Source organism: Phyllobates terribilis, unplaced genomic scaffold (genome assembly GCF_046119375.1).
Source record: "Phyllobates terribilis strain yellow unplaced genomic scaffold, ASM4611937v1 Scaffold_9__5_contigs__length_417890890, whole genome shotgun sequence".
Classification (NCBI taxonomy): domain Eukaryota; kingdom Metazoa; phylum Chordata; class Amphibia; order Anura; family Dendrobatidae; genus Phyllobates; species Phyllobates terribilis.
The window spans coordinates 276,645,506-276,672,278 of record NW_027362769.1 but is presented as its reverse complement, the minus strand read 5'-3'; the positions used below and the strand labels follow the sequence as shown (position 1 = coordinate 276,672,278).

General features: G+C 43.2%; 1 protein-coding gene across 2 annotated transcripts in view; it reads left to right on the top strand.

Annotated features, from left to right (window-relative positions):
* PGAP1 (post-GPI attachment to proteins inositol deacylase 1) overlaps window positions 1-26,773 on the top strand; it is a 1,100,814-nt gene that overhangs the window by 335,898 nt on the left and 738,143 nt on the right. For both annotated transcript variants that reach the window (XM_073647815.1, XM_073647814.1), the window contains exon 11: window positions 19,443-19,492. In XM_073647815.1, the coding sequence (XP_073503916.1) occupies window positions 19,443-19,492 (50 nt within the window). The remainder of the gene's footprint in view (window positions 1-19,442; window positions 19,493-26,773) is intronic.

The window sequence follows — 26,773 nt, the reverse complement described above, 5'->3', positions numbered from 1 at the left end:
CAGGTGGATCCTGGGGAATGGAGTCTCCATCCAGATGTTTTTCTCTGCTGTTTTCCCGTTGGGGGACTCCTCAGGTGGACTTGATGGTGTCCAGGCTGAATGCCAGGGTTCCGATGTTCATGTCCAGGTACAGGGATCCGGAGGCTGTGGCGGTAGATGCTCTAGTAGCCCCGTGGGACCAGTTCGAGCTGGTCTATGTATTTCCGCCGATATCCTTACTTCCTCTGGTAATCCGACGGATCAAACTCGAACGAGTATCAGTAATCTTGGTAGCACCGGATTGGCCACGAAGAGCGTGGTATTCGACGCTGGTATCTCTTCGAGCGGCGCTTCCGTTTCCACTACCACTTCGCTCGGACTTGTTAAGCCAGGGGCCCATTCGTCATCCGGACCTGAGGTCACTTTGTTTGACGGCGTGGCTCTTGAGACCGAGATCATGACCCGTCGCGGGTTTTCGCCCGAGGTCATTGCTACCTTGCGGGCAGCCAGGGATCCAGCTACGACTAGGATTTATCACAGAACTTGGGAATCTTTCTATTCATGGTGTTCTGGATCTTCAAGAAACCCGAGGGTTTTTTCCATCCCCAACTTCTTGGCTTTTTTGCAATATAGTTTGGCCAGGGGTCTAGCGGTTAGTACTGTGCGGGGTCAGGTATCTGCACTTTCCGCACTTTTTAGAAGGGCTATTGCCTCACGCAGGGATGTGCGTTCTTTTTGTCGCGGAGTCGCACGTCAGTTTCCGCCGTGGAGGGCAGTTGTGGCTCCGTGGCGGCTTAATCTAGTCCGGGAAGCCCTTCAACATAGGCCTTTTGAGCCTATGGATTCTGCTAAACTTTCGTTACTTTCTTGGAAGGTGGCCTTCTTGGTGGCAGTCACCTCTTTGAGAAGGGTGTCGGAGTTGGCGGCACTATCTTGCTCGCCTCCTTTTCTGGAATTCCTTCCGGATCGCGTGGTGCTTCGTACCCGTGAAGATTTTTTACCTAAGGTAGTGTCACAATTCCACATTAATCAGGACATTGTGTTGCCTTCTCTTTGTCCAAAACCTAAGAATCCAAGGGAGCGGGCCTTGCACTCGTTGGACTTAGTGCGGGCATTGAAGTTCTATCTTACAATCACACAAGGTTTTTGGAAGTCGGACTCTCTTTTTGTGATTCCGGCTGGTCGTCGGCGTGGTCAACGTGCTTCCAAGGACACGATAGCTCGGTGGATCCGTTCGGCTATCCTGGAAGCGTACCGGCTCAAGGGCAAGCCTTGTCCGGTTAAAGTTCAAGGTCATTCCACGAGAGCCATTGGCTCATCGTGGGCTTTTCATCAGGGGGCCTCGGCAGCGCAGCTCTGCCGGGCGGCCACCTGGCGCTCCGTTCACACCTTTACTAAGTTTTATAAAGTGGACGTGAGTGCTTCCGCTGATGCGGCCTTGGGACGCAGGGTCCTGCAGGCGGCGGTAGTTTGTTATCTCTTTATTGTTTATTTTTTCTTTATTCAGCGCGGTTTGCGCTCTTGCCTAAGTTGTTGGGGTGTTGGAGATTCTGCCACTATTTCCCACCCTTAAGTGAGGTACTGCTTTAGGACGTACCAATAAGTAATGGATTTGTGTCTCCCTTCCTTCCCTTCTGCTGCTGAAAGTCGGATTTTGGTAAGAACTTACCTGTAAAATCCTTTTCCGCGAAGGAAGGAAGGGAGACATAGCACCCTCCCATGGCAGAAGTGTTTTTTTTGTTTTCCTAGATGCAGCGCGTCTCCTTCCTGATGACGATCATCTGGACTGGGTTTAGCGCTCTACGGCTCTCCTTCCAGTATCGCCAGCTCTACACAGTTGTCAGGTCCAGTGAGGTATGCCTAGGACTGTGTGTTTCTATTACATAACCTGTTTTCTCTCATTTCTGGACTTTCAGAAGGGGATGTGTTGTTCTGCTGGTGTTGTCTGCTCTTCCTTAGCTTGTGTACTTACTGGAGAACATGGGAGTAGGAGGAGCCTTTATAATGGAGGGGCCGGTCGTCACTTTTTCTAATCTGAGGTGAACTATCCTATGGGGCTCCGCCTACCCACTAAGTAATGGATTTGTGTCTCCCTTCCTTCCTTCGCTGAAAAGGATTTTACAGGTAAGTTCTTACCAAAATCTGACTTTTCTTAAGTTTAAGTCCCTTTATGATATGTAAATGAAGACTCAACTAGTCGATGAGGCGTTAGTGTCCCCAGACTAGTCTGCCCACTTAATATGTTATCACGCCCCTCTGGGCGTGATAACATGACTTACAAGCGCCTTCATCATCGTCAGCGTTATACATGCCTCACGCATGCGCGCAGCTTCTTTCCCTTCAGATCTTCTGAAGCCGGGTGTACTGCGCATGATCAGGAGTAGTCTTCTCTTCTGACGGGAAGTGCGATGATCGCACCTGCTCACTAGCAGAGTCAGCAAAATAATCAGCAAGTGTCAGCTATACATCAAACACGACACCTACAGTAACGCAAAAATGCAAAGCATTGCAGAATATTAGACCAGCGATCAGACCAGGGCATGTTGATTTTCCGTACTGGGACTAAGTAAGAAAGTTAAAACAAAAAAAAAAGCAAAAACGTGAAATAAAGATTGGAAAAGTGTGAAAGAATAAAAGGGAAGGTAAAAATAAAATGTTTATTCGTCCATGACAGCACCACGAGGGAGGGGATCCGCCCACCAAGGACAGGAAACCTACAGGCTTAAAAGGGTGGCACCTCTCTTTCGCCTCAGTTTGGTTTCCTATCCTTGATGGGGGAACCTCTGACAGGCTTACCTGTTAAAGATGTCTGGTACGACTGGATTGAGCCAGGGGATGCGAGCTGTTGAGCGGCATGATGACGCCGCTGTGCGCTCCCGGTGGTCAAGTGACCGGACCATGAAGTTCCGGTCACGTGTGTTCAGACGCCGGGGGAACGCTGAAACTCTAGCCCCTACGGCCAGCAGGTGGCGCGCCCAGAGGGCTGTCACACCTGGCATTAAAGAAATGTGTGAAAAAAAAACCAACATATACTTTCTCACCTTGTTTTAATAATAAAGGAAAAAAAAAGTGAAGCAGATGCTGATATATAAGCATTTATGCGCTGTTGCTGCAGGCTTCCCAGCTACTTCTGTCCCTGTCATAAAATGAAGACAGAAAGTGAGCAGCAGCAGCAACTAAAGCAGCCGCCACCTTCACCATCTCAGCGGCTGTTTGGGGAGTCCCAGGAGACACAACGCCCTCTAGTTACCGTTAACACCCGGACTTCAGGAAGGCGAAGATCTGCGACCAGGTCCAGCCATCGTAGCTCCAGCAGGATGGACGAATCTGCAGCCTCCAGGGACGATCCCCCAGCTGAGAAAGGTCCTTCCTCCAAACCAGGGAAGAAGGGTGCCACCAAATCCAAGCACAAGAAATGTGCATTATGTAAGGTCGTATTGGTGGACTCAAATCCCAAAAGTTTGTGCCAATCCTGTATTAACCAGGCTTTGGCAGACGAGACCCCTAGTTTCGCCTCAGGATTAAAAACCCTAGTCAAATCAGAGATCAGCAAGGTCCTCTCTAAACAAAAACAAAAAAAAAAAAGTAAATAGAAAGGAGGATACAGATTGTGAGGTCTCCCCAGCCTCTAATGTCTCCCTCTCATCAGCCTATGAGGTGGACTCTGATGATTCGTCCTCTTCCTCCTCTGTCCTCAAACAGTGGTGTAGGGCAACATTGTTTACCGCTAAATGAAATTGACGGTCTGGTTAAAGCTGTCCACTCAACTATGGGCATTACAGATACCAGACCAGAGAAATCGGTCCAGAATGTTATGTTCAGGGGACTGTGACAAAGGAAAATAACTTGTTTTCCGGTTAATGATAAACTTCAGGATCTGATACATAGGAGAGAAAGGGCTCTCTTCCCCCTTCTGTTGAGAAGAAATACCCCTTTGAGGTCTCAGCCTCTTCCTCCTGGGAGAAAGCCCCAAGGCTAGATGTAGCTATAACAAAGGCATCTAGAAAATCATCTCTCTCCTTTGATGATATGGGACAATCAGTGAATATGAATAGCGGTACCAGAGCGCCAATAACAGGGCAAAAATATTAAAAGGACTGATTTATTAATACACACAACGCGTTTCGGTGGTCACAGCCACCTTCATCAGGTGTGACAAGCAGCAAACAATTGATCCTTATATACATTTGGCTAGGTATACAATTACTTAAAAGGGGCGGGGCCAGATACAGAGTAATACCTCTATATTAACCCCTTGAGTTCATATATGCTCAATAGAGTAAAAAGGATTGTTATAAATTAATGCCTAATGAAGCATATAGGGTTCTTATAAAAAGGATTCACTGTATAAAAACTTGTGAATCCTATAATCATAATACTTCAAAGGATATATTGTCATCTACCACCCTATATTTTATATTATAAAAAAAAAAGAATAATTTTTACATACAACATAAAACAATGTATAAATATAAAGTTATACAATTACAATCAGTTTCTATCATTATAATTAGGGAAAAGTAGACGAAGAAAGGAAAGGGAAAGAAAAAAAAAAAAAAAACCTCCCAAAAAAAAAAATTTTTTATTTTTTCTCTTTTCTCTCTCTCCTCCCTCCTCCCCTCCCTCTCTCCTTTCCCCTCTTCCCTCCTTCTCTCCCTCCTCCCCCCTGCTCCTCCATATAAAATATATATATATAATAAATTTGCTAAAATATAAAAACAATTATTTAAAAAGTTGTCTTCTCTATATTAAGGTTCAAACCTTCAGGAGACAAGGTTCTCATTTTGAAAATCCAATAATTTTCACGTGTAATGAGACGATTTAGTCTATCAGGGTGTGTATCAACTATATGATCAATGATAGTTAGTTTTAGGTTATTAGGATTTTTTTGATGTTCTTTTAAGAAATGATTAGAAACACTATGTAGGGGAAAGCCGTTTCTAATATTTTGGCGATGTTTATTTAATCTTGAGTGCATTTCCTGGATAGTGCGGCCAATGTATTGCAGGCCGCAGGTGCACTGGAGCAGATAGAGCACATATGAGGACTAACATGTAAGTCTAAAGCAGATGGGATATGTCTCTCCAGTGACCACAGAGACGAATGTTTTAGCTCCGTTATCAATGGATTGACAGCATAAGCATTTAGGGACGTTACATTTATAACATCCATTATTGCTAATAGGAGCTGAATTTAAATGGTTCGGTCTTCTACCAATTGTTGTATTGCTAGGGGCTATATAGTTTCCTAGATTTTTACTCCTCCGATATGACCTGACGAAATTCTGGTAAATGACCAGTTAATATTGGATCATTACTTAAAATGAACCAGTATTTTTTTAATAAACTGGATAACGCTTGCGTAGGTTTACCATAAGTAGTAATCAGATTTAAACTGAAATCGTTGTATGGCTCTTGGCTGGTATTCTTGGATTTGTTGATACACAAGTTCTGTGATAGGGATCTAGTTTTGGAGAAAGCATCCTTTAATAATTTCTGGGGGTATCCCTTAGCTCTAAAACGTTTTTGTAAAACCTTAGATTCCAGAAAAAAATCCGAATCATGTGTACAATTTTTTCTGACACGCCAATATTGACCGTATGGAATATTTCTAATCCAGCTGAGTAGATGGCCACTGTATGATGACCTAATGTTATCAAATTCTGTGTTGTACCTCTGTGTTCAAAATGTTAACTATAGTTTCATAGTTTATAAGGCCGAAAAAAGACAAGCGTCCATCCAGTTCAGTTAAAATACTTGACGGGTGTAGTTTTCAAAATGGGGTCACTTGTGGGGAGTTTCCACTATTTAGGCACATCAGGGGCTCTCCAAACGCGATATGGCGTCTGTGAGGAGCTGCCCATTTTCTAAAGACGATGGTACTTTTCCAGCAACGGACCACCATTTTGTTAATATTATTATTGTGTTTTATTAGTGATTTACTTGTTATGTTTTGTATACTTCTGCTTACTTGTCAGTATGTGCACTAGATTCACTTGTAAAATGTCCAGCATTCCACTAATCTGTATCTCATGATATCTGTATCTCAGGAGTATCTAACCATTGTTCCAATAGCCAATAATCTCGTTATGTGTGTGTAGATTGTAGACACAGTGGAGCCGTCCTCACAGGGGGTCTTACATGCAGTCTCAGATGAAGGCTTCTAGAATATTCTTCATTGTTTAGTGAACAGTGAATGTTTAAGGGGGAGGGTGTGATCACTTCTGACCTGGGAGGGGACTGAGCCCAGTGGAAGAAAGGACAGACATGTTTTAGGAGAGTTGGGTGGAAGCATTGAAGGAAGAGGATGGAGACAGTGAGTATGGCCTTATACAAAGCCAGTGGAACTACTGAACCCAGATTGGGAATTTGAGGACTGAGAGAACTGTTTTTGGCCATTTACCTTGAATTGCTTATTACCATGGCTGTGATCAATAAAATATTGTTTCATCGTTAATCTGCCTAGGTGATTACTTACAACCCACAACCGCACATCTTTACAGCGTCTGCTCTCGATTCCAGCCAATTTTGCGTTCAAAAAGTCACACAGTGCTCCTTCCCTTCTGAACTTTGCCATGCGCCCAAACACTGTTTTTTCCCCACATATTCGGTATTGGCGTACTCAGGAGAAATTGCACAAAAGTTTTTGGGGTCCATTTTCTCCTCTTACCCTTGTGAAAATAAAAAAAATGGGACTAAAACATCATTTTTGTGGAAAAAGTTTGATTTTTTTTATTTTCACGGCTCCATGTTATAAACTTCTGTAAAGCACTTGGGGGTTCAGGGTGCTCACCACACATCTAAATAAGTTCCCTGAGGGGTCTAGTTTCCAAAATGGTGTCACTTGTGGGAGGTTTCCATTGTTTTGGCACATCAGGGGCACATCCACTAATTATTCAAGCAAATTTTACATTCAAAAAGTCAAATGGTGCTCCTTCCCTTTCGAACCCTGCCGTATGCCCAAGCAGTGGTTTTCCCCCACGTATGGGGTATCTGCGTGCTCAAGGGAAATTGCACAACTAATTTTGGGGTCCATTTTTTCCTGTTACCCCTGCGAAAATAAAAAAAAATTGGGTGTAAAGTAACATTTTTGTGAAAAAAGTTTAAATGTTCATTTTTTTCTTCCACATTCCAAAAATTCCTGTGAAGCACGTGAAGGGTTAATAAACTTCTTGAATGTGGTTTTGAGCACCTTGAGGGGTGCAGTTTTTAGAATGGTGTCACTTTTGGGTATTTTCTGTCATAAAGACCCCTCAAAGTGACTTCAAATGTGATATGGTCCCTAAAAAAAAATGGTTTTGTAAATTTTGTTGTAAAAATGAGAAATCGCTGGTCAAGTTTTAACCCTTAATAGCTCCCTAATAAAAAAAAAAAAAAACATTTTGGTTCCAAAATTGTGCTGATGTAAAGTAGACATGTGGGAAATGTTTTTCACTAACTATTTTGTGTGACATCTCTCTCTGATTTAAGGGCATAAAAATTAAAATTTTAAAAATTGCAAAATTTTTTCAAAATTTCGGTTGTTTTCACAAATAAACGAATGTGATATAGAAGAAATTTTACCACAATCATGAAGTACAATATGTCACAAAAAAACATTCTCAGAATCAGTGGGATCCGTTGAAGCGTTCCAGAGTAATTACCTCATAAAGTGACAGTGGTCAGAATTGTAAAAATTGGCCTGGTCATTAACGTGCAAACCACCTTGGGGGGTAAAGGGGTTAAAGTCACTTGAAATGTGATGTGGACCCTAAAGAAATGGTTTTGTAAATTTGGTTAGAAAAATGAGAAATCGCTAGTCAAATTTGAACCCTTAAAACATCCTAACAAAATTAAACTTGCGTTCCAAAATTGTGCTGATGTAAAGTACACATGTAGGAAATGTTATTTATTAACTATTTTATGTGGCATATGTCTCTAATTTAAGGGTATGTAAAATTAGATTTTGAAAATCGTGAAATTTTCAAGATTTTCGCCAAATTTCCATTTTTTTCACAAATAAACGCCAGTCATATCAAATAAATTTTACCATTATTATGACGTACAATTTGTCAGGAAAAAAAACATTCTCAGAATCAGTGGGATCCGTTGAAGCGTTCCAGAGTTATTACCTCATAAAGTGACAGTGGTCAGAATTGTAAAAATTTTCCTGGTCATTATTGTGCAAACAGCCTTCGTGGTTAAAGGGGTTAACATTTCTTTAGGAAGAACCCCCATCCTTAAATACCTGATTAACTAGCTTTGTCAAATAAGGGACCAATTGTTGAGCGTGTAGTCTATAATACTTATTTTACTCATCTGTATGCTCTTATGACAGCTCACTGTGCTTTCACTGACCTGCCTCCTATTTTACATGAATGCATCTAGGAGTGCGGGGCTAGGTAAAATAGGAGGCAGGTCAGTGAAGGCACAGTGAACTGTCATAAAAGCATATAGCTGAATAAGTAAGCAGAGCACCAGTTAGAGCCCACCCCACAGTGCACATGCATATCATCATCTCCAAACTGAAAGTAAAGATTACACAAAAACCACAGGACGGATTTCATCAACCAAGGCATCATTTTAATCAGTGTAATGTCGCCCACCAGACAGTCTATGTAGTTTACTGAGCACAATCCCCTTGTGAAAATGCAAAATTTGGGGCTAAAAAACATGTGTGGGTAAAATGTGTTTTTATTTTTTTTTTATTTTCACGGCTCAACCTTAGAAACTTCTGTGAAGCACATGTGGTTTCAGTGTGCTCACCACACTTATAGATAACTTCTCTGAGGGGTCTGGTTTCCAAAATGTTGTCACTTGAGGGGAGTTTCCACTGTTTGGCCCATCAGGGGCTCTCCAAACACGTCATGGCGTCCGCTAATTATACCAGCAAATTTTACATTCAAGTATTCAAATCTTCCCTTCTGAGCCCTACCGTGCACCCTAACAGTGGTTTTCCCCCCATGTTGGGTATCTGTGTGCTCAGGAGAAATTGCGCAACACATTTTGGGGTCCATTTTGTCCTCTTACCCTTATGAATGTAAAAAAAATTGGTTCTAAGGCTATGTGCCCACAATGCAGAAATGCTACATATTTTTTACGCTTCTCCCTGGCGGGAAAAACGAATGCGTATTTTACACGCGTTTTTCCCGCCAGGTAGAAGCGTTTGTAAAGCGTCTTTGCATGCATTTCTGCATGCGGGTTATCAAGCGCTTTTCCAAGCGATTTTAGCATCACTTGGAAAAGTGCTTGACAACTTGTTCACACTATATAATCCATGCAACCGGCATGGATTTATAGTAGTGTGACCAAGTTAGTTAAAAAAAAAAAGAATAAGCATGGTAAAAAATAAAAAAATAAAGTTTATACTCACCATCCGGTGTCCTCCCGGTGTTTTGTCTGCTCCGTCCGGTGTCTTGCAATGCTCGCGGTGGTGTGAAGGACCTGCGGTGACATCATTGAGCCATGTGATGGGTCACATGACTCAGTGACGTCATGGCAGGTCCTTCACAACAGCGTGAGCAGTGCAAGACACCGGACGGAGCAGACAAAACACCGGGAGGACATCGGAAGGCAAGTATAAACTTTATTTTTTATTTTATTTTCTTTTTTTTTACAGATTCTATGGTACCCTGGTCTGGATGAGAGTCTCCTCTCCTCCAGACTTGGGTACCATCCGCACATAAAAACTCATAATATCCGTGTGTACAAATGTACTGACATGGATATTATGTGTTTCAATGCAAGTCAATGGCGGCGATTACGCTACGTTTCCGCAAAATTAATGGACATGCTGCGGATTTTTGAGCGCAGCATAAATGCTGCGGAAAAATACGCAACACGGGCATTGACATTGCGGCTTGTCATTGGGGACCATGGGGGGCGGATTACCAAGCGTTTCCCAAGCGTTTATGCTGCGGAAATTCCGCAGCATATACGCTTGTAAAACGTTACTTGGGCACATACCCTTAATTCAAATTTGTGAAAAAAAGTTAAGTTTATTTTTTCTTACAAATGTAATTAATATCTATGGAGCATGTGTTGGGTTGATACATTTCTTGAATGTGGTTTTGAGCACCTTGAGGGGTGCAGTTTTTAGAATGGTGTAACTTTTGGGTATTTTCTGTCACACAGACTCCTCAGTCACTTCAAATGTGATTTGGTCCCTAAAAAAATATTTTTGTTAAAATAAAAAATCTTTTTTCAATTTTTAACCCTTATAACTTCCCAACAAACAAGAATTATGTTTCCAAAATTATGCTGATGTAAAGTAGTCATGTGGGAAATGTTATTTATTAACTATTTTGTATGACTTGATTCTCTGGTTTAAGGGTATAAAAATTAAAAGTTTGAAAACTGCAAATTTTTCACCAAATGTAAGTCATATGAATGAAATTTTGCCATTATCATGAAGTATAATATGTCCCGAAATAACAGTCTCAGAATCACCAGGAAACGATGCGTTCCAGAGTTATTGCCTCATAAATTTACAGGGTCAGAATAAAAAAAAAAAAAAATAAATAAAAAATTGGCCTCGTGAGGAAGGTGAAAACAGGAGTCGAGATAAAAGGGTTAATATCTGCATTAATTGAACCCCTAAATGCAGTTAATATGTCTCTGAAGAATTCTTAAGTTATACAGTAGGTTGGTTAGTAGTGTGAGAACTTAATAATGGGTCAGGCTTTGATTCCGATCCTTAATTATCTCGTCTAAGTCTCTGTTTATCCGGACCAGCTTTGGGTGAGGAATCAGGATCCAAATGTGAGTCAAAGGTTAAAGCTGTGGTTGCTCTGCCTTGTTGTTTTTTAGACTCTGGTTCCTTTCTTATTTCTTTAAGATTAATAACAGGAGTAGACCCAAAATAATCCTCGCACTTTTCTGATTGTTGAGACTTATCTATTTGGCTAATCTGAGTCACCATTTTTGTTTCAATATTTCCATTTAGGCTGTGTGACCACGATGTGTTTTTTAAGTGTTTCCGCAGCGGCAAAAACGCTACAGAAGCGCTTAAAAAACGCATGGTGGAAGGCCTGCCATGTTCCCCAATGATAATCCGCATGTGCTGTGCTGCGGAAATTTCCGCTGTGGGTTATCATTGCGAAAAAAACGCAGCACTACCAATTATTTTGCGGAAGCACTGCGTTTTCGGCGCCATTGACTTGCATTGAATCGCTTGGATCCCGCATCACTGGATCTGTAGATGCTAAATCCAAGCGTTTCAATGTGCGGATGGTACCCGGGTGTGGAGGACAGGAGACTCTCCTCCGGACCCGGGTACCATAGAACCTGTAAAAAAAAGAATAAAATAAAAAATAAATATTATACTTACCTTCCAACGGCCCCCGCTGTGCTCGTCCTCCCTTGCCGGCATCTTGCGGTGGACTGAAGGACCTGCGCTGACGTCATAGTCGTGACGGCAGGTCCTTCAGTGTAGTGCACTGCAAGATGCCTGCAAGGAAGGACGGAGCGAAGCAAGACTGCGGGGGCCATCGGAAGGTAAGTATAGATTTTTTTTTTTATTTTCTACCATTCTTTAAGGTCACACTATATAAATCCATGCTGGCTGCATGGATTTATATAGTGTGACCAAGTTGACAAGCACTTTCCAAGTGATGCTAATCGCTTGGAAAGCGCTTGACAACCCGCATGCGGAAATGCATGTGAAGAACGCTTCACATCCGCATGTCCCTGGCAGGAAAAACGCATGTACAATCCACATGTACAATCCGCATGCGTTTTTTTTCTGCCAGGGAGATGCAGAAACACTCAGGAAAAAATCCTGAACATTTCTGCATCGTGGGCACATAGCCTTAATGTCACATTTCTTTTATCACCTAAAGAAATTTTACTAGGGGTTGTTAAGCCTGCAGTTCCTTTTTGGACAATTTATCTGTTTGTTTTTGAGAAGCCTTCCTGAGGTAATATATTCTCCAAACTTTAAAATCTTAAGTATATTTGTCATAGACTAATCTCTGTGAGTTCACTTATATCTATATCAGACCAGGAAATTAAGGATGTGACTATGTTTGACCCAATTTAAAAGACTGTTGGTATTTCCTCTTAACACACTGCAGATTTACTGTTGCCAAAAAAAATTCTGTGCTTTGTGTAAGTTCTGTCACGCAAGGTGAGGGAAGGAACAAGTGTACAATGACGGAAGGTGGGGGAAGGAAGCCCAGCAACTAGGGAAAGGGGGAGTTGAGACCCCTAGGTAGATCTAATATCACCCTGACTACCCTATTGTCCTTAATTAGGTTCCGCACCTATCACCGAGCAGGAAACTTAATCCCTGAATGTCCTTAGAGCTAGGCCTTGGGTAGGGAGGGGATGGGGTGAACACTAGTCAAGCCTCACTGTTACTTAAGACAACAAGGTAAACAAGTAAAGGGGATACACTTAGCTTGAGAAGACACCCGAGAGATAATGCCAACTGTCCTCTAAGGGAAGTCCAAGAAGAAGCTAGCCGACTGCTACCACTCCAGGCATGGACAGAGGTTCATAGAACTATCACCGGCGACTCTCTGGAGACACTGAAAGTTTTTAACTACCAAGCAAGGGTGTCTCAATTAGCATCAGGAGGTGGAGGTCGCTGCTGGGTCCTAAAGGACTTAATACACCCGTGACAAGTTCTGATCAAAGCTTAGTAAATAATGCAGCTAAGACCTGTATACTCCCATAATATCCTTTAGGATGATTATATACATACTTAATGCTATATCTGTAAAGTAAAGATGGCTTAAATCCAATTGAACTTAGTTGATGGCATTAAATAGCCTCACTTACTAAGGTTTATAATGGTAAACCTGTGAAATCCTTTAAACTTTGTGAGACCAATTAAGAGTAGGTATCCTCTATTAATAGAGATTTTCAATCTGTGCTGCCTTGCTCAAGATGACAATGTCCCACTTCTCAGCATAATAGGTTCCAGCTCAGCAGACTTCAAAGTGATATCGATAGAAGTTTGAAATGAGTAGAAATGATGTCCAAGGAATAATATCCCTTGCTAGTGCACCGTCACTCACTTGTTAATGCACCACAATCTGTATTTGTGTCAGTATAAACCTTTTCTAATCTTTACTAAGCTTAATGTAGCACTATTGATGATGCTACTGATAAGATAATACTCCATTTACTGATCAGATATTACTACATTATTAAAAAAATCCTCTCTTGACCCTTCTTGCACAAATAACCACAGACCAGTCTCCAATCTCTCCTTCATCTCTAAACTCTTGGATCACCTGGTCTACTCCCGCCTTACCTGTTACCTCTCCACTCACTCTCTAATAGATCCATCACAGTCTGGCTTTCGCCCCCTATTTTCAACAGAAACTACACTCATCAATGTGACCAATGACCTTCTGACAGCAAAATGTAACGGTGACTATCTCTGCTCATTCTTCTTGACCTCTCTGCAGCTTTTAACACTGTTGACCACCATCTCCTACTCTCTATGCTCCACTCAATTGACATAAACGACACTGCTCTCTCCTGGTTCTCCTCGTATCTTTCTGACCGCTCCTTCAGTGTATCGTTCACTGGCTCCACTTCTTCTCCTCTTCCTCTTGCTATTGGGGTCCCTCAGGGTTCAGTCCTTGGCCCTCTTCTCTTTTTACACTGCCCCAATTGGACAGACCATCAGCAAATTTGGCTTTCAGTACCATCTTTATGCTGATGGCACACAACTTTACACTTCATCCTCTGACCTTACCCCCGCTGTACTACAGAACACCTGTGACTGTCTGTCTGCAGCTTCTAACATGTTTGCGCTCTATCTGAAACTGAACCTTTCCAAAACTGAACTTATGCTCCTGCCGTCTACTTACCTCCCTATATCTGACATCTCCTCCATGTGTGGCACCACAATAACACCTAGCCGCAGGCTCGCTGTCTGGGTGTTGTGTTTGAAACCAATCCTTCCTTTACCTCTCATATACAATCTCTTGCCGACTCTTATCGCTTGCACCTGAATAACATCTAGAATCCGCCCCTTTCTCACCATGGAAACAACAAAAACCCTCACTGCCGCCCTCATTTCCTCCCGCCTTGACTACTGTAATTCTCTCAATTGGACCTCCCCCTCACTCGACTTTCCCCTCTCGAGTCCAACCTTAATGCAGCAGTCAGGGTCATCTATCTGGCTAATCACTATTCAGACACTTCCACTCTGTGCCAGTCATTGCACCAACTGCCCATACATTGTAGGATCCAATTTAAATTGCTTGTTCTCACCCATAAAGCTCCCCACAGTGTGTCACGTCCCCTACATCTCCTCCCTCATTTCTGATTATTGGCCTACCCGTTCTCTACGCTCTTCAAGCGATTTTCTACTAACATCTGCACTAACCCGTACCTCCCACTCCCAGCTCCAAGACTTCTTCCGAGCTGCACCTATTCTTTGGAATGCAACAAGAAAGCTCAAATGGAGGGCACCATCCCGTATTTGGGATCCACATGCAGTATACCATGAACCAACAATAAAGAACATCCAAGAGAGGAGAAGAGGTATACCAAAAAGCAGTGATCACCATAAATAGAGTCCCTGTGCAGCAAATAGCACCCAATCACCGGAAACCCCAAAAAGGGGGTGCTCGCTCAATGTGCGAACAACAGAATGCACAGAAGTTATAACAGGAAAAAATCCTAATACTACAAGTCATGTCCTCCTAACTAATGAGTCAGGTTGATCAATCATACATTGAGTGCAAGGAGGATGCCCCCGTGTGTCTCAAGGTAGTCAAACAAGAGGGAGTCTATAAATAATACCAGACGCCGGGGATGAAGTGGATGGGCTGTTGGTGCCCAATGCTTGTCGCCATGCTAGGTGGCTTCATCAGGGGCTTATCACCCATTACTCCCCTGATGAAGCCACTTAGCGTGGCCTTTTTGGGGTTTCCGGTGATTGGGCGCTATTTGCTGCACAGGGACTACAGGGTGGCTGTGTGAACAGCATTTTCTGTTGAGTGAGCCATTGACCACCAGAGACACTCCTGGTCGGGTTGGTGTTTACACACAGCCTGATCTATTTGATATACACTACTGTTTAAAAGTTTGGGGTCATTTAGAGATTTCATTATTTTTGAAAGAAAAGCACATTTTTTTTCAATGAAGCTAGCATTAAATGAATCAGAAATACGCTCTATACATTGATAATGTGGTAAATGACTATTCTAGCTGCAAACGTCTTGTTTTTATTGCAATATCTACATAGGTGTATAGAGGCATATTTCCAACAACCACCACTGCAGTGTTTTAATGGTACATTGTGTTTTCTAACTATGTAAGAATGCTAATGGATGTTTAGAAAACCCTAGAAAACCCTTGCACAAGTATGTTAGCCCAGCTGAAAATGGTTTGGCTGCTTTAAGAAGCTATAAAATTGACCTTCCTTTGAGCTAGTTGAGAATCTGGAGCATTACATTTGTTTGTTCTATGAAACTCTCAAAATGGCCAGAAAAAGAGAACTTTCATGTGAAACTTGACAGTCTATTCTTGTTCTTAGAAATGAAGACTATTCCATGCGAGAAATTGCCAAGAATGTGAAGATTTCCTACAACAGTGTGTACTACTCCCTTCAGAGAAGAGCACAAACAGGCTCTAACAAGAGTAGAAAGAGAAGTGGGAGGCCCCGCTGCACAACTGAGCAACAAGACAAGTACATTAGAGTCTCTAGTTTGAGAGATCGACGCCTCACCGCTCTTCAACTGGCAGCTTCATTAAATAGTACACGCAAAACGCCAGTGTCAACGTCTACAGTGAAGAGGCGACTCCGGGATGCTGGCCTTCAGGGCAAAGTGGCAAAGAAAAAGCCATATCTGAGAGTGGCTAATAAAAGGAAAAGATTAATATGGGCAAAAGAACACAGACATTGCACAGAGGAAGATTGGAAAAAAGTTTTATGGACAGACGAATCAAAGTTTGAGGTGTTTGGATCCCACAGAAGAACATATGTGAGACTCAGAACAACTGAAAAGATGCTGGAAGAGTGCCTGTCGCCATCTGTCAAGCATGGTGGAGGTAATGTGATGGTCTGGGGTTGCTTTGGTGCTGGTAAAATGGGAGATTTGTGCAAGGTAAATGGGATTTTGAATAAGGAAGGCTATCACTCCATTTTGCAACGCCATGCGATACCCTGTGGACAGCGCTTGATTGGAGCCAATTTCATCCTGCAACAGGACAATGACTCAAAGCACACCTCCAAATTATGCATGAACTATTTAGGGAAGAAGCAGGCAGCTGGTATTCTATCTGTAATGGAGTGGCCAGCGCAGTCACCAGATCTCAACCCTATTGAGCTGTTGTGGGAGCAGCTTGACCGTATGGTACGCAAAAAGTGCCCATCAAGCCAAACCAACTTGTGGGAGGGGCTTCAGGAAGCATGGGGTGAAATTTCTCAAGATTACCTCAGCTAATTAACAGCTAGAATGCCAAAGGTCTGCAATGCTGTAATTGCTGCAAAGGGAGCATTCTTTGACCAAAGCAAAGTTTGAAGGAGAAAATTATTCTTTCAAATAAAAATCATTATTTGTAACCTTGTCAGTGTCTGGACTATATTTTCTATTCATTTTGCAACTCATTTGATAGATAAAAGTATGAGTTTTCATGAAAAACGCAAAATTGTCTGGGTGACCCCAAACTTTTGAACGGTAGTGTATGTAATTATGTGTGCAGGATGTTGTTTAGTAGATGGGCTTCACTGAGTTTTTACTTATGTTTTAATGCATTTATATCTATTCAATAAAATGACTTAAATATATTGCCTTTAATACAAGTATTTACTTCTCTATGGTGATCACTGCTTTTTGGTATACCTCTTCTCCTCTCTTGGATGTTCTTTATTCTTTGGAATTCTTTTCCCCAAGAAATTAGGGCTAATCACAATTTACACAGTTTTAGGCGCTCTTCTAAAACACTTTTCTTTAGGGTGGCCTATCATGTTCCCTAATCGACGTCCTTTTATATACACTGCTCAAAAAAATAAAGCGCCATTGTCTCAGGGCCATATTCAGCAATTACTCACCATTGTGTAGTGAAGTGCACTGGCAATATCCAGCCATTGATATTCAATTCACCACTTCAGTCCCCAGAAAGGCAGGCAGAAGTCTCAGTGACAATGGGAAGCCAAACAGCAGGAAAAGGAAAAAAATAACGCTCCCTTCCTAGATCGTGTGCTGAAAGCAGACACTTAAGTCCTGGGATCCTGGTAATCCATGATCTTGCTTGGGAGATCTTGCTGTTCAAAGTGATCTTTGGTTGGGAAAATGCCACTCACTCATCACAGTGCAGGAAGTCCTGCTTCATACTGTAGTCCAGAGAGCTGGGAAATCCCCTTACTCCACACTTGCTTCAGTGCTGTTGCCAGGGCTAGCTCCAGGTTTTTGTGGGCCCTGAGCGAAAGAGTCTCAGTGGGCCCCTTTAACACATATACGATTCATGATGCACAGATACCGCAGAGAAATATATAGATTTCTCTTCTTACATGAGGGATATCTATTGTAAATTCTACAATAGCTCAGAAGCTGGCGAATCCTTCCAGCGCACAGTGCAGAACGGACAGTATAGTCCTCCATACAGTATAATGAGCACCACATAGTCCTCCATACAGTATTATGGGCCCCATATAATGCTCCATACAGAATAATGGACCCCATATATTGCTCCATACACAATACTGGACCCCATATAATACTCCATACAGAATACTGGCCCCCATGTAATGCTCCATGCAGAATACTGGCCCTTATATAATGCTCCATGCAGAATACTGCCCCCCATATAATGCTCCATGCAAAATACTGGCCCTCATATAATGCTCCGTGCAGAATAATGGCCCCCATATAATGCTCCATGCAAAATACTGGCCCTCATATAATGCCCCATGCAGAATACTGGCCCCCATATAATGCTCCATGCAGAATACTGGCCCCCATATAATGCTCCATACAGGATACTGGCCCCCATATAACACTCCATGCAGAATACTGGCCCCATATGATGCTCCATACAGTATACTGGCCCCCAAATAATGCACCATACAGGATACTGGCCCCCATATAACGCTCCATACAGTATACTGGCCCCCATATAATGCTCCATACAAGATACTGGCCCCCATATAATGCTCCATACAAGATACTGGCCCCCATATAATGCTCCATGCAGGCTGTGCCCCCACATAATGCCCCATGCATGATGTCACCCCCCCCCCATATAATGATCCATGCAGGATGTCAACCTCTCCCCCCATATAATGCCCCATGCAGGATGTCACCTCTCCCCCGCCCATATAATGCCCCATGCAGGATGTCACCTCTCTCCTCCATATAATGCACCATGCAGGATGTCACCTCCTCCCCCTATATAATGCCCCATGCAGGATGTCCCCTCTCCCCCCAATATAATGCCCCATGCAGGATGTCACTTCCCCCCCATATAATGCCCCATGCAGGATGTCACTTCTTTCCCCCATATAATGCCCAATGCAGGATGTCACCTCTCCCCCCAATATAATACACCATGCAGGATGTCACCTCTCCCCCCCCATATAATGCCCCATGCAGGATGTCACCTCTCCCCCCCCCCCCCCCCCCATATAATGCCCCATGCAAGATGTCACTTCTTTTCCCCATATAATGCCCCATTCAGGATGTCACTTCTTCCCCCCCATATAATGCCTCATGCAGGATGTCACCCCCCCCCCCCATATAATGCCTCATGCTGGATGTTACCTCTCCCCTCCATATAATACCCCATGCGGGATGTCACCTCTCCCCTCCATATAATACCCCATTCGGGATGTCACCTCTCCCCCCCCATATAATGCCCTATGCAGGATGTCACCTCCCCCCCCCCCCCCATATAATGCCCCACGTCTCCGTACATTAAAAAAAAAAAAAATCAAATACTCACCTCACTTCTCCTCACCTGCTGCTGCTCAGCTCTGGACTCCTCAGCGTCGCTGGCGTCTTCCCGCCCTGCACTGTGACTGCTGTCTTTCCACCGCGCCCTTTGACCGGAGACATCACAGTACAGCAGCCGCGGAAGAGACAGGACCTGCAGCGGAGGCACGAGGCGAAGTACTGTAAGTATTGTGCCGGCTGCCAGGGCCCTGAGCAAGGAAGGGTGGGGGGCGAGTGCGGGCACCGCTGTCCTCTGCTCATGGGTCCCATAGCACGTCGGGATTCCCAACAGCGAGTGGGCCCCCCCGCCTGCTCAGGGCCCCGGCACTTGCCCAGGTGCGCGTGGTGCTGGCGCCGGGCAAGCCCGGTCTGCAAGTTATCACTTATCCTTTGAATAGACAATAACTTTTAATGTTGGAAATGACCCTTACAGCACACTTATTTCTTGCTAGAGAACTGAAAATCAAACCATGTATAAATTCCTAGTCGGTTGGCTTTTATTCATTGTACCCTTATGGATTTGTGCAAACAACTAAAGATTGTAAAGTAAAAGTTGTTGATTTTTTATTGTATTATTTTTTTGTAGTTTACTCACAGTTGGATATTTGGGTGCAGTGATAAAGATTCAACCAAGTGGTATGTATTATTTATGTTCCTGTACACATTTTTTATAGAGAAATAAGGAAAAATGTAGTTTGTATGTGAGTTTTTAGTACGAAGGTGTTTACACTCAACTCTTATTAACATAATCCAACATTTGGTGTTTTTATACCAGTTTTGGGAAGCTCTATCCAGGAGGAGGAGGAGCTGGTATAGGTATCAGGGTAATAGTTCGTGTTTGTTGTAGATGCAGGATGCTGATAGGGAGTTAAGAAAATGGATTACGTAATTTAGATTTTCCAGTTGTTAAGTTATATTCTCCATAAAAAGATATGTTAGTGTATATGTGACAGTTTTTTCCGATATTATAAAGAATGATTCATCTGCGCTACAAAGGTATGGGAGCAGTGTAACAAGTGTTAAAGGTTAGTTCTGTGTTTTATTCTGGTGTGCATTTGTCAAGTTATCCAAACCTCTTGGGTGCCTTAAAGCAGTGGGTTATCAAGCTTTGTTTATATCTATTTTCAAAAGAAGCCATTGGAATCTAAGGTATTCAGGCCCAATTAATGTTAAATCTGTCTAGTTTCTCACCCTGTGTCTGCTATAATTGTAGTTTGAGCACAGGAGAAGAAGGGAAAGAATGCCATTTGGCTTTTGGAGCTTGGATTATGTTGGGATAATTTGTAGACACCATGATAAGTCTGCAGAAACCCTGAGATGCCGTAACAGGAGGGCCCTGGAAACTACACCCCTAAAGGAATTAATGTAAGAGTGAGTGTAGTTAACATTTTGCCCCCTCAGGTGTTTAACATTTTTTTTAATAATTGTCTGTGAAAATTAAAAACAAATTTTTTTTCTAACAATGTTTCATGCCCATATTTTTCATTTTCACACAGTCTACAAAGCACCAAACAATTTGTAACATAATTTCTACCTGAATATTCCAGTACCCCATATGTGATGATAAACTACTATTTGCACATAAGACAGCCCTAACACACTATTGTAGTCTGAATTTTGCTGGAATTGATTGCAGATGCCTATGTTGTATGTGCTAAAACAATAAAAACTCCATTTTGAAAACTACACACCATAATTATTCCGTTTTTAGGTTTTTTAACAGAATTTTTTTTACACTTGGCTGTAAAATTTCAAAATTAAATGTTTTGCCAATATAATTTTGCTTTAGAGCAATTTTTTTCTTACAAAGGTTATATAGGTAAAAAACACCATATAACTTGGAGTGCAATTTCTCCTAAGTATGTCAATATCCCATAAAGTTTGTCCTGGAAATATTTGGACAGTGACACAAGTTTTGGCACTCTACCTGTTTACCAAACATATTCAAAATATAGTTATGTAATCTACTTGTGATTAAAGTGCAGACCTCCAGCTTTAATTTGAAGATATTCACATCCTAATTGAAGTAAGAGTTTCAGCATTAAAGCTGTATCATAAAATACTTTTCGTACTATAAGACCCACTTTTTTCCTCCAAAATTTTGGAGGACAGTGGCGGGGTGTGTCTTATAGTCCGACTGATGTGTGTGTGTGTGTGTATGTATATATATATACATGGTGGGGGATGTGGTGGGAGCAGCAGAGGAATGGGGCACAGGAGGCAGGAGCCGCCTTCTGCAGCCTACACTGTGCCTGCTGCTAAAGAAAATGAATATGCCCATGGGCTTGGGGAGTAGCGAATATTCATGCTCTTTAATAACAAGCACATGTGATCGCCGAGCCGCACTGAGGCTACACTGTGAGCTCTATTAAGGAGAGTGAATAGTCACTGCTCCCCATGTCCATTATCCCGGCGTGGGAAGCAGTGACTATCCCGGCAGTTAATCTCACAGTGTGAGGGCATATGACAGTGACATCATGCGCGGCTCACATGGTGAGATCAGTGCTAGCAGCAGAGCAGGAAAAGCAGAGGGAAGCAAGGTAAGAAGAATTGTTTATTTTTTTTGTGTGCAGCATGATGGAGTTGGGGATGGAGGTGTGATGCATACCAGGATGAGGGGGTCCATGCATACCAGGATGGGGATCAGGGGTGCCCTGCATACCAGGTTGGGAATCAGGGGTGCCATGCTTACCAGGATGGGAATCAGGGGTGCCATGCTTACCAGGATGGGAATCAGGGGTGCCATGCTTACCAGGATGGGAATCAGGGGTGCCATGCTTACCAGGATGGGAATCAGGGGTGCCATGCTTACCAGGATGGGAATCAGGGGTGCCATGCTTACCAGGATGGGAATCAGGGGTGCCATGCTTACCAGGATGGTAATCAGGGGTGCCATGCTTACCAGGACGGGAATCAGGGATGCTATGCATACCAGGATGGGGGATATTAACAGAATTGGGAGACATTACCCCTTTAACAGGCAGCAGCAGACCCCCTCCCCTTTTTCTATTTTCCTCCTCTAAAACCTAGGTGTGTCTTATGGTTCGGTGCGTCTTATAGTGCGAAAAATATGCTATGTAGCTGCCTCTTTTATAGGGACCAAAAGTAATTGGACAATCAACTCAAATGCGCTTTAATGGATTGCATGGGCTATTTGCAATTCAGCAATCATCATTTAAGTAGGTGTAACGTACGTGGTAGTGGAAGCACTGTGCCGTGGACCGAGGAGAGCCTGGAGGGGCGTGACTAGACAGACACCTGACTCTTTGTTAGAGCCCCTGAAGGTGTGGTTAGACTGGCAGGCTGGCACTTCGGGTATACAGGCACGGTAGGTACTGTCAGGCATGACTGGTATACAGGAAGCACGACAGGTGCAGGCGGGCACAGGCAGATGCAGGCAGGTGCTGGCAAACAATTTAACTTGACACTAGCAAAGGTGCAAACTAACTGACAGAAAATGTTGTTCAAGCACCTCCCATTGGCTAGGACCATTTTATGATGGTGCGCACTGTCTCTTTTAGAAGACTGTAAGTCCACACTCCTTAAGCGCAGCGCACGGGGATCTGCCAGACGTGCAGACCCTGGGAGACTGCAGCAGCCAGAGGACCTGCAGGTCAAAGCCCGGGGCGGTAAGTGAGTTGACGTCCCTGCCAGCGGAGAGGAGGAATGGGAATTAAGCAGGGACACGCACGCTACAGTACTCCCCCTTTACGCCCCCTCTTCCTCTTCAGGCCCACAAGAAATCTCTCCATAAGGAGAGGGGCATGGATGTTCTTTTTGGACTCCCTTAACCCCTTTTCAGTACTGAACCCCTACCAGTCCACAAGAAAAACGTTTTTTTCCTCTTGCCCTTTTTGTGTCCAGAATATTCTCAAAAACATCTTCAGAGGTGACTGGAGCAGGAGTAGTTTTCGGTCTTTGAAGATGTAGTAGGGGATCTGTAAAGAGTCTGGGAATTTGAGCTTGTAGGATGCACCATTTATCTGTTTGAGAATATTGACCGATAAAGCGAGGAACCATCTTGTACAAAGGTAGCTTGAGATATACAAACTTCAAAAAAAGCCAAAGCTTTTCCCTAGTATGAAACAGAGATTAGTCTTAAATGCCTCTTCTCTGTGTCTCTCTTCATCCGTTACAAAGACTTAATTAATGTGGCCTTGGTGTCCTCCCAAATTCTAGAGAAGCCCTTGGTGAGAATCTTGGCCCCAGGAATGTCAGTGGTAGTAGATACAGGGAACGTAATATTGGGTTGTTGACCCTACACAATAAAAAATGGAGATTTAGCTGAGGACTCACTCATCTGTTTGTTATAGGAGAATTCGTCCCAAAGCAGGAGTCCGGCCCAATCACTGTGGTAAGCATTGACGAAATGCTGCAGTAAGTTGGTTAGGATCTGGTTGACCCGCTCTACCTGGCCATTGGATTTTAAATGGTAGGCTAAACAGAAGTCCAGGGTTACATTTAATAGCTTACAGGTAGCCCTCCAGAACAGAGATGTGAACTGGACACCTCCATTAAAAACTATGGGAAGAGATAACCCGTGAAGCCAGAAGATATTCTGGATGAACTTCAGCAAGCACAGGAGCAGAAGGGAAACCGGACAAAGCCATCTTTGAGAAGCAACCCACAACTATCCAATTGACTGTACTTCCGGCCGAGACTGGAAGATCGGTAATGGTATCCTTCGCGATGTGCTGCCAGGGAGCTGACTTGTATGGGCAGGGTAAGTAACTGACCTGACGGAAGCTCTTTTGGAGTCTTATTCTGGGCTCAGGACAGACTGACCTAGACAAAATCTGCAATACCTTTGCACAGAGATGGCCACCAATAATGCTGTGAAATTAGATGAGCCATTTCCTTCTTTGCTCCATGACCAACCAATTTGTATGAGTGACCTACTGAAGAATCCACCACCTGTCTGATTCTGCAATGAAGGTCTTTCTGGATGGAACCCGAGACAAGTCCATTGGATCGACAGCATCTTGGAGGACTCAATGATGTGTTGAGGCTCCTCCTCCTAGTCAGAAGAAAGAAAGGACCTAGAAAGCTCATCCGCCTTTTCGTTCTTGTTTGTCAGCAGAATCCAAGAACAAAATCAAAGTGAGTGAAAAACAAAGACCACCTTGCTTGACTTGGATTTAGCCGCTGTGCGGACTGCAGATAGGCTAAGTATATATGGGCGGCATAATTAAAGCCTATTGAATCACCAACAGTTCCATATCGCCTATCGAGTAGTTGCTTTGTGGAGCTGAGAAAGCTTTGGAAAAGAGGCCACCTGCAGGTCACCATACGTCCAGTAGGAGACTTCTGAGTAAGAATGGCACTGGCCACAGAGGAAGAAGCATCCAACTCCAAAAAAAAAATTCTTATTACTGTGAGGTCTGTGCAGCACTGGAGCTGAAGAAAAAGCCTGTTATAGGGAGGGAAAGGTGCTTTCAACCTATCATTCACTAGTTTTGGAAGACTGCTGGGACATTGCAGAGCCCAAACGACATTAATCGATACTCATAATGGCTGTCCTGAGTGTTAAAGGCAGTCTTTGATTTGTCCCCCTGGTGTATTTGAATAAGGTTATATGCCCCCTGAAGATCAGGTTTATTAAAGACAGTGTGTGAAAGAAATATATAATCAATAAGGTAAAAGTATAACAGTAGTAGAGTGACATTTAGTTGACAAATGGGTGAAACTGGATATGCCAATATTGTAAGCACAGAGGGGCTTTTGCTGTAGGTATCAAACTTGGCAGCAAAGCTTCTGAATCCTGAGCTTAAAAGCAAAGACATGGTCTGAAATTAGGCATGGTCTGTATAGAGAGAAGTGAGGGGTAGACAGGTATTTGAAATGCCAAGTTAGCCAATCGTCCACTCACAGACAGCAACTTTTAAATGAGCCATTCTGGGTCATCCTGGAAATATGAGCCTTTGGGACAAGACTAGTGATGAGCGAGCACTAAAATGCTCGGGTACTCGTTGTTCGAGTCGAGCAAATTGGAATGCCCGAGTGCTCGGTCCGAGAAACGAGCCCAATGTAAGTCTATGGGAAACTCGAGCATTTTTCCAGCGGCTCCCCCCGGCGGTCTGCACAGGGCCTAAAAATTGCCCAAATCAATGGAAACAATGCTCAAATGACATGGGAACAGCATGGGGAAGACCTCTGGAAGCATTTCTGACTCCCAGGTAAATGCTGTCAACAATGTTGTCAAAGGTATTATGCCACTTTATGGACTCACCATCAAACCTTCAAAACTAAACCAAAATGGATTTTTCCAGGTTAATGTCTTGTATATAAGGCAAAATAAATATACAAAAATAAAAATGCTCCTCTGCACCTTGGGCTATGTTCACACGTAGCGTTTTTGATGAGTTTTTGTACTTTTGCATTGCTTTCAACCAAAGCAAATGCATTCACCAGGAAATGTCATTTTAACATTTTACAACCTTATCTGGCCATGTGGTGTGTGACACATCATCAGACACATCCTGTTTTATTTATGATGGAGGGACTCTGAAAGTCACAAAGCCTATTTTTATAGGGCCATCAGGCGGCCCTTACTATTCTTAAAGGGCCAGCAGTCGGCCCTCGCTATTGTTAGAGAGCCATCGGCTGGCTATGCTTTGTTCCCATTATTAACGAGTTGGTCTCCTATACTATTATTGCATATGCAGTGACTGCAAGGGCTGCCAAAAATTTGGACGCAGCCCAATACCCCTTTGAAGAGACATAGAGGAGGGTCTCAGTAAAAAAAAATTCCCATTATAAAGGAGTGGGTCTCCTGTAGTGGTAATGCCCATGCTGTGACTGCAAGGGCTGTCAAAATTTGGGAAAAACCCCACTAACAATTTAAAGGCACACAGAGCTGGGCCACAGTAACAACATATTCCCATTAGAAAGGAGTGGGTCTGCTATACAGTTAAAGGGAATGCAGTTAGTCCAATGGCTGCCAAAATGTAGGAAAAACCCCACTAACAATTTAAAGACACACAGAGCTGGGCCACAGTAACGAGTACGACATGTTCCCATTTGAAAGGAGAGGGTCTTTTATCCAGTCATAGGGTATGTAGTGAATCCAACAGCTGCCCAAATTTAGGAAAATCACCACTAGCAATTTAAAGACACACACAGCTGGGCCGCAGTAACGAGTATGACATGTTCCCATTAGAAAGGAGAGGGTCTGCTATTCAGTTATAGTGTATACAGTAAGTCCAACAGCTGCCAAAATGTAGAAAAAAAACCACTAACAATTTAAATACACTTAGAGCTGGGCCACAGTAACGACATGTTCCCATTAGAAAGGAGAGGGTCTGCTATTCAATTATAGGGTATGCAGTGAATCCAACTGCTGCCAAAATTTAGGAAAAACCCAACTAACAGTTTAAAGACACATAGAGGTGGGCCTTAGTAACAACATATTCCCATTAGAAAGGCGAGGGTCTCCCATACTGTTTGCCTATGCAATGACTGCAATGGCTGTCAAACATTTGGAGACACTCCAATGCCCCTTGCTAGAGTCATAGAGGTCAGAGGGCCTCCTGAAAAGAATGTTCCCATTATTAGGAAGTGGGTCTCCCATACTATTTTCCTATGCAGTGAAGCAACGGCTGCCAAAAATTTGTGGGAACTCCAGTGTCCCTTGCAAGAGACGTAGTTATGTTGACATGGTACATATGGTGGTGTTATGGTGGTGGAGGATGAGGATGCGGAGAAGAAGGACGAGAGCAAATAGCCAAAATCAGGAAGCGTATACCCATGTGTGGGTGTGAAAAGGTTCATGAGAATACACCTCTCAAAAAAAGACACTGGATTCAAGTTTGTTGCGCTGCTATCATTCGGTGGTGTTGAGAAGTCTGGCCCAATCCAGCCCTTGTTCATTTTTATAAGAGTCAGCCTGTCAGCATTTTCAGTTGACAGGCGGATGCG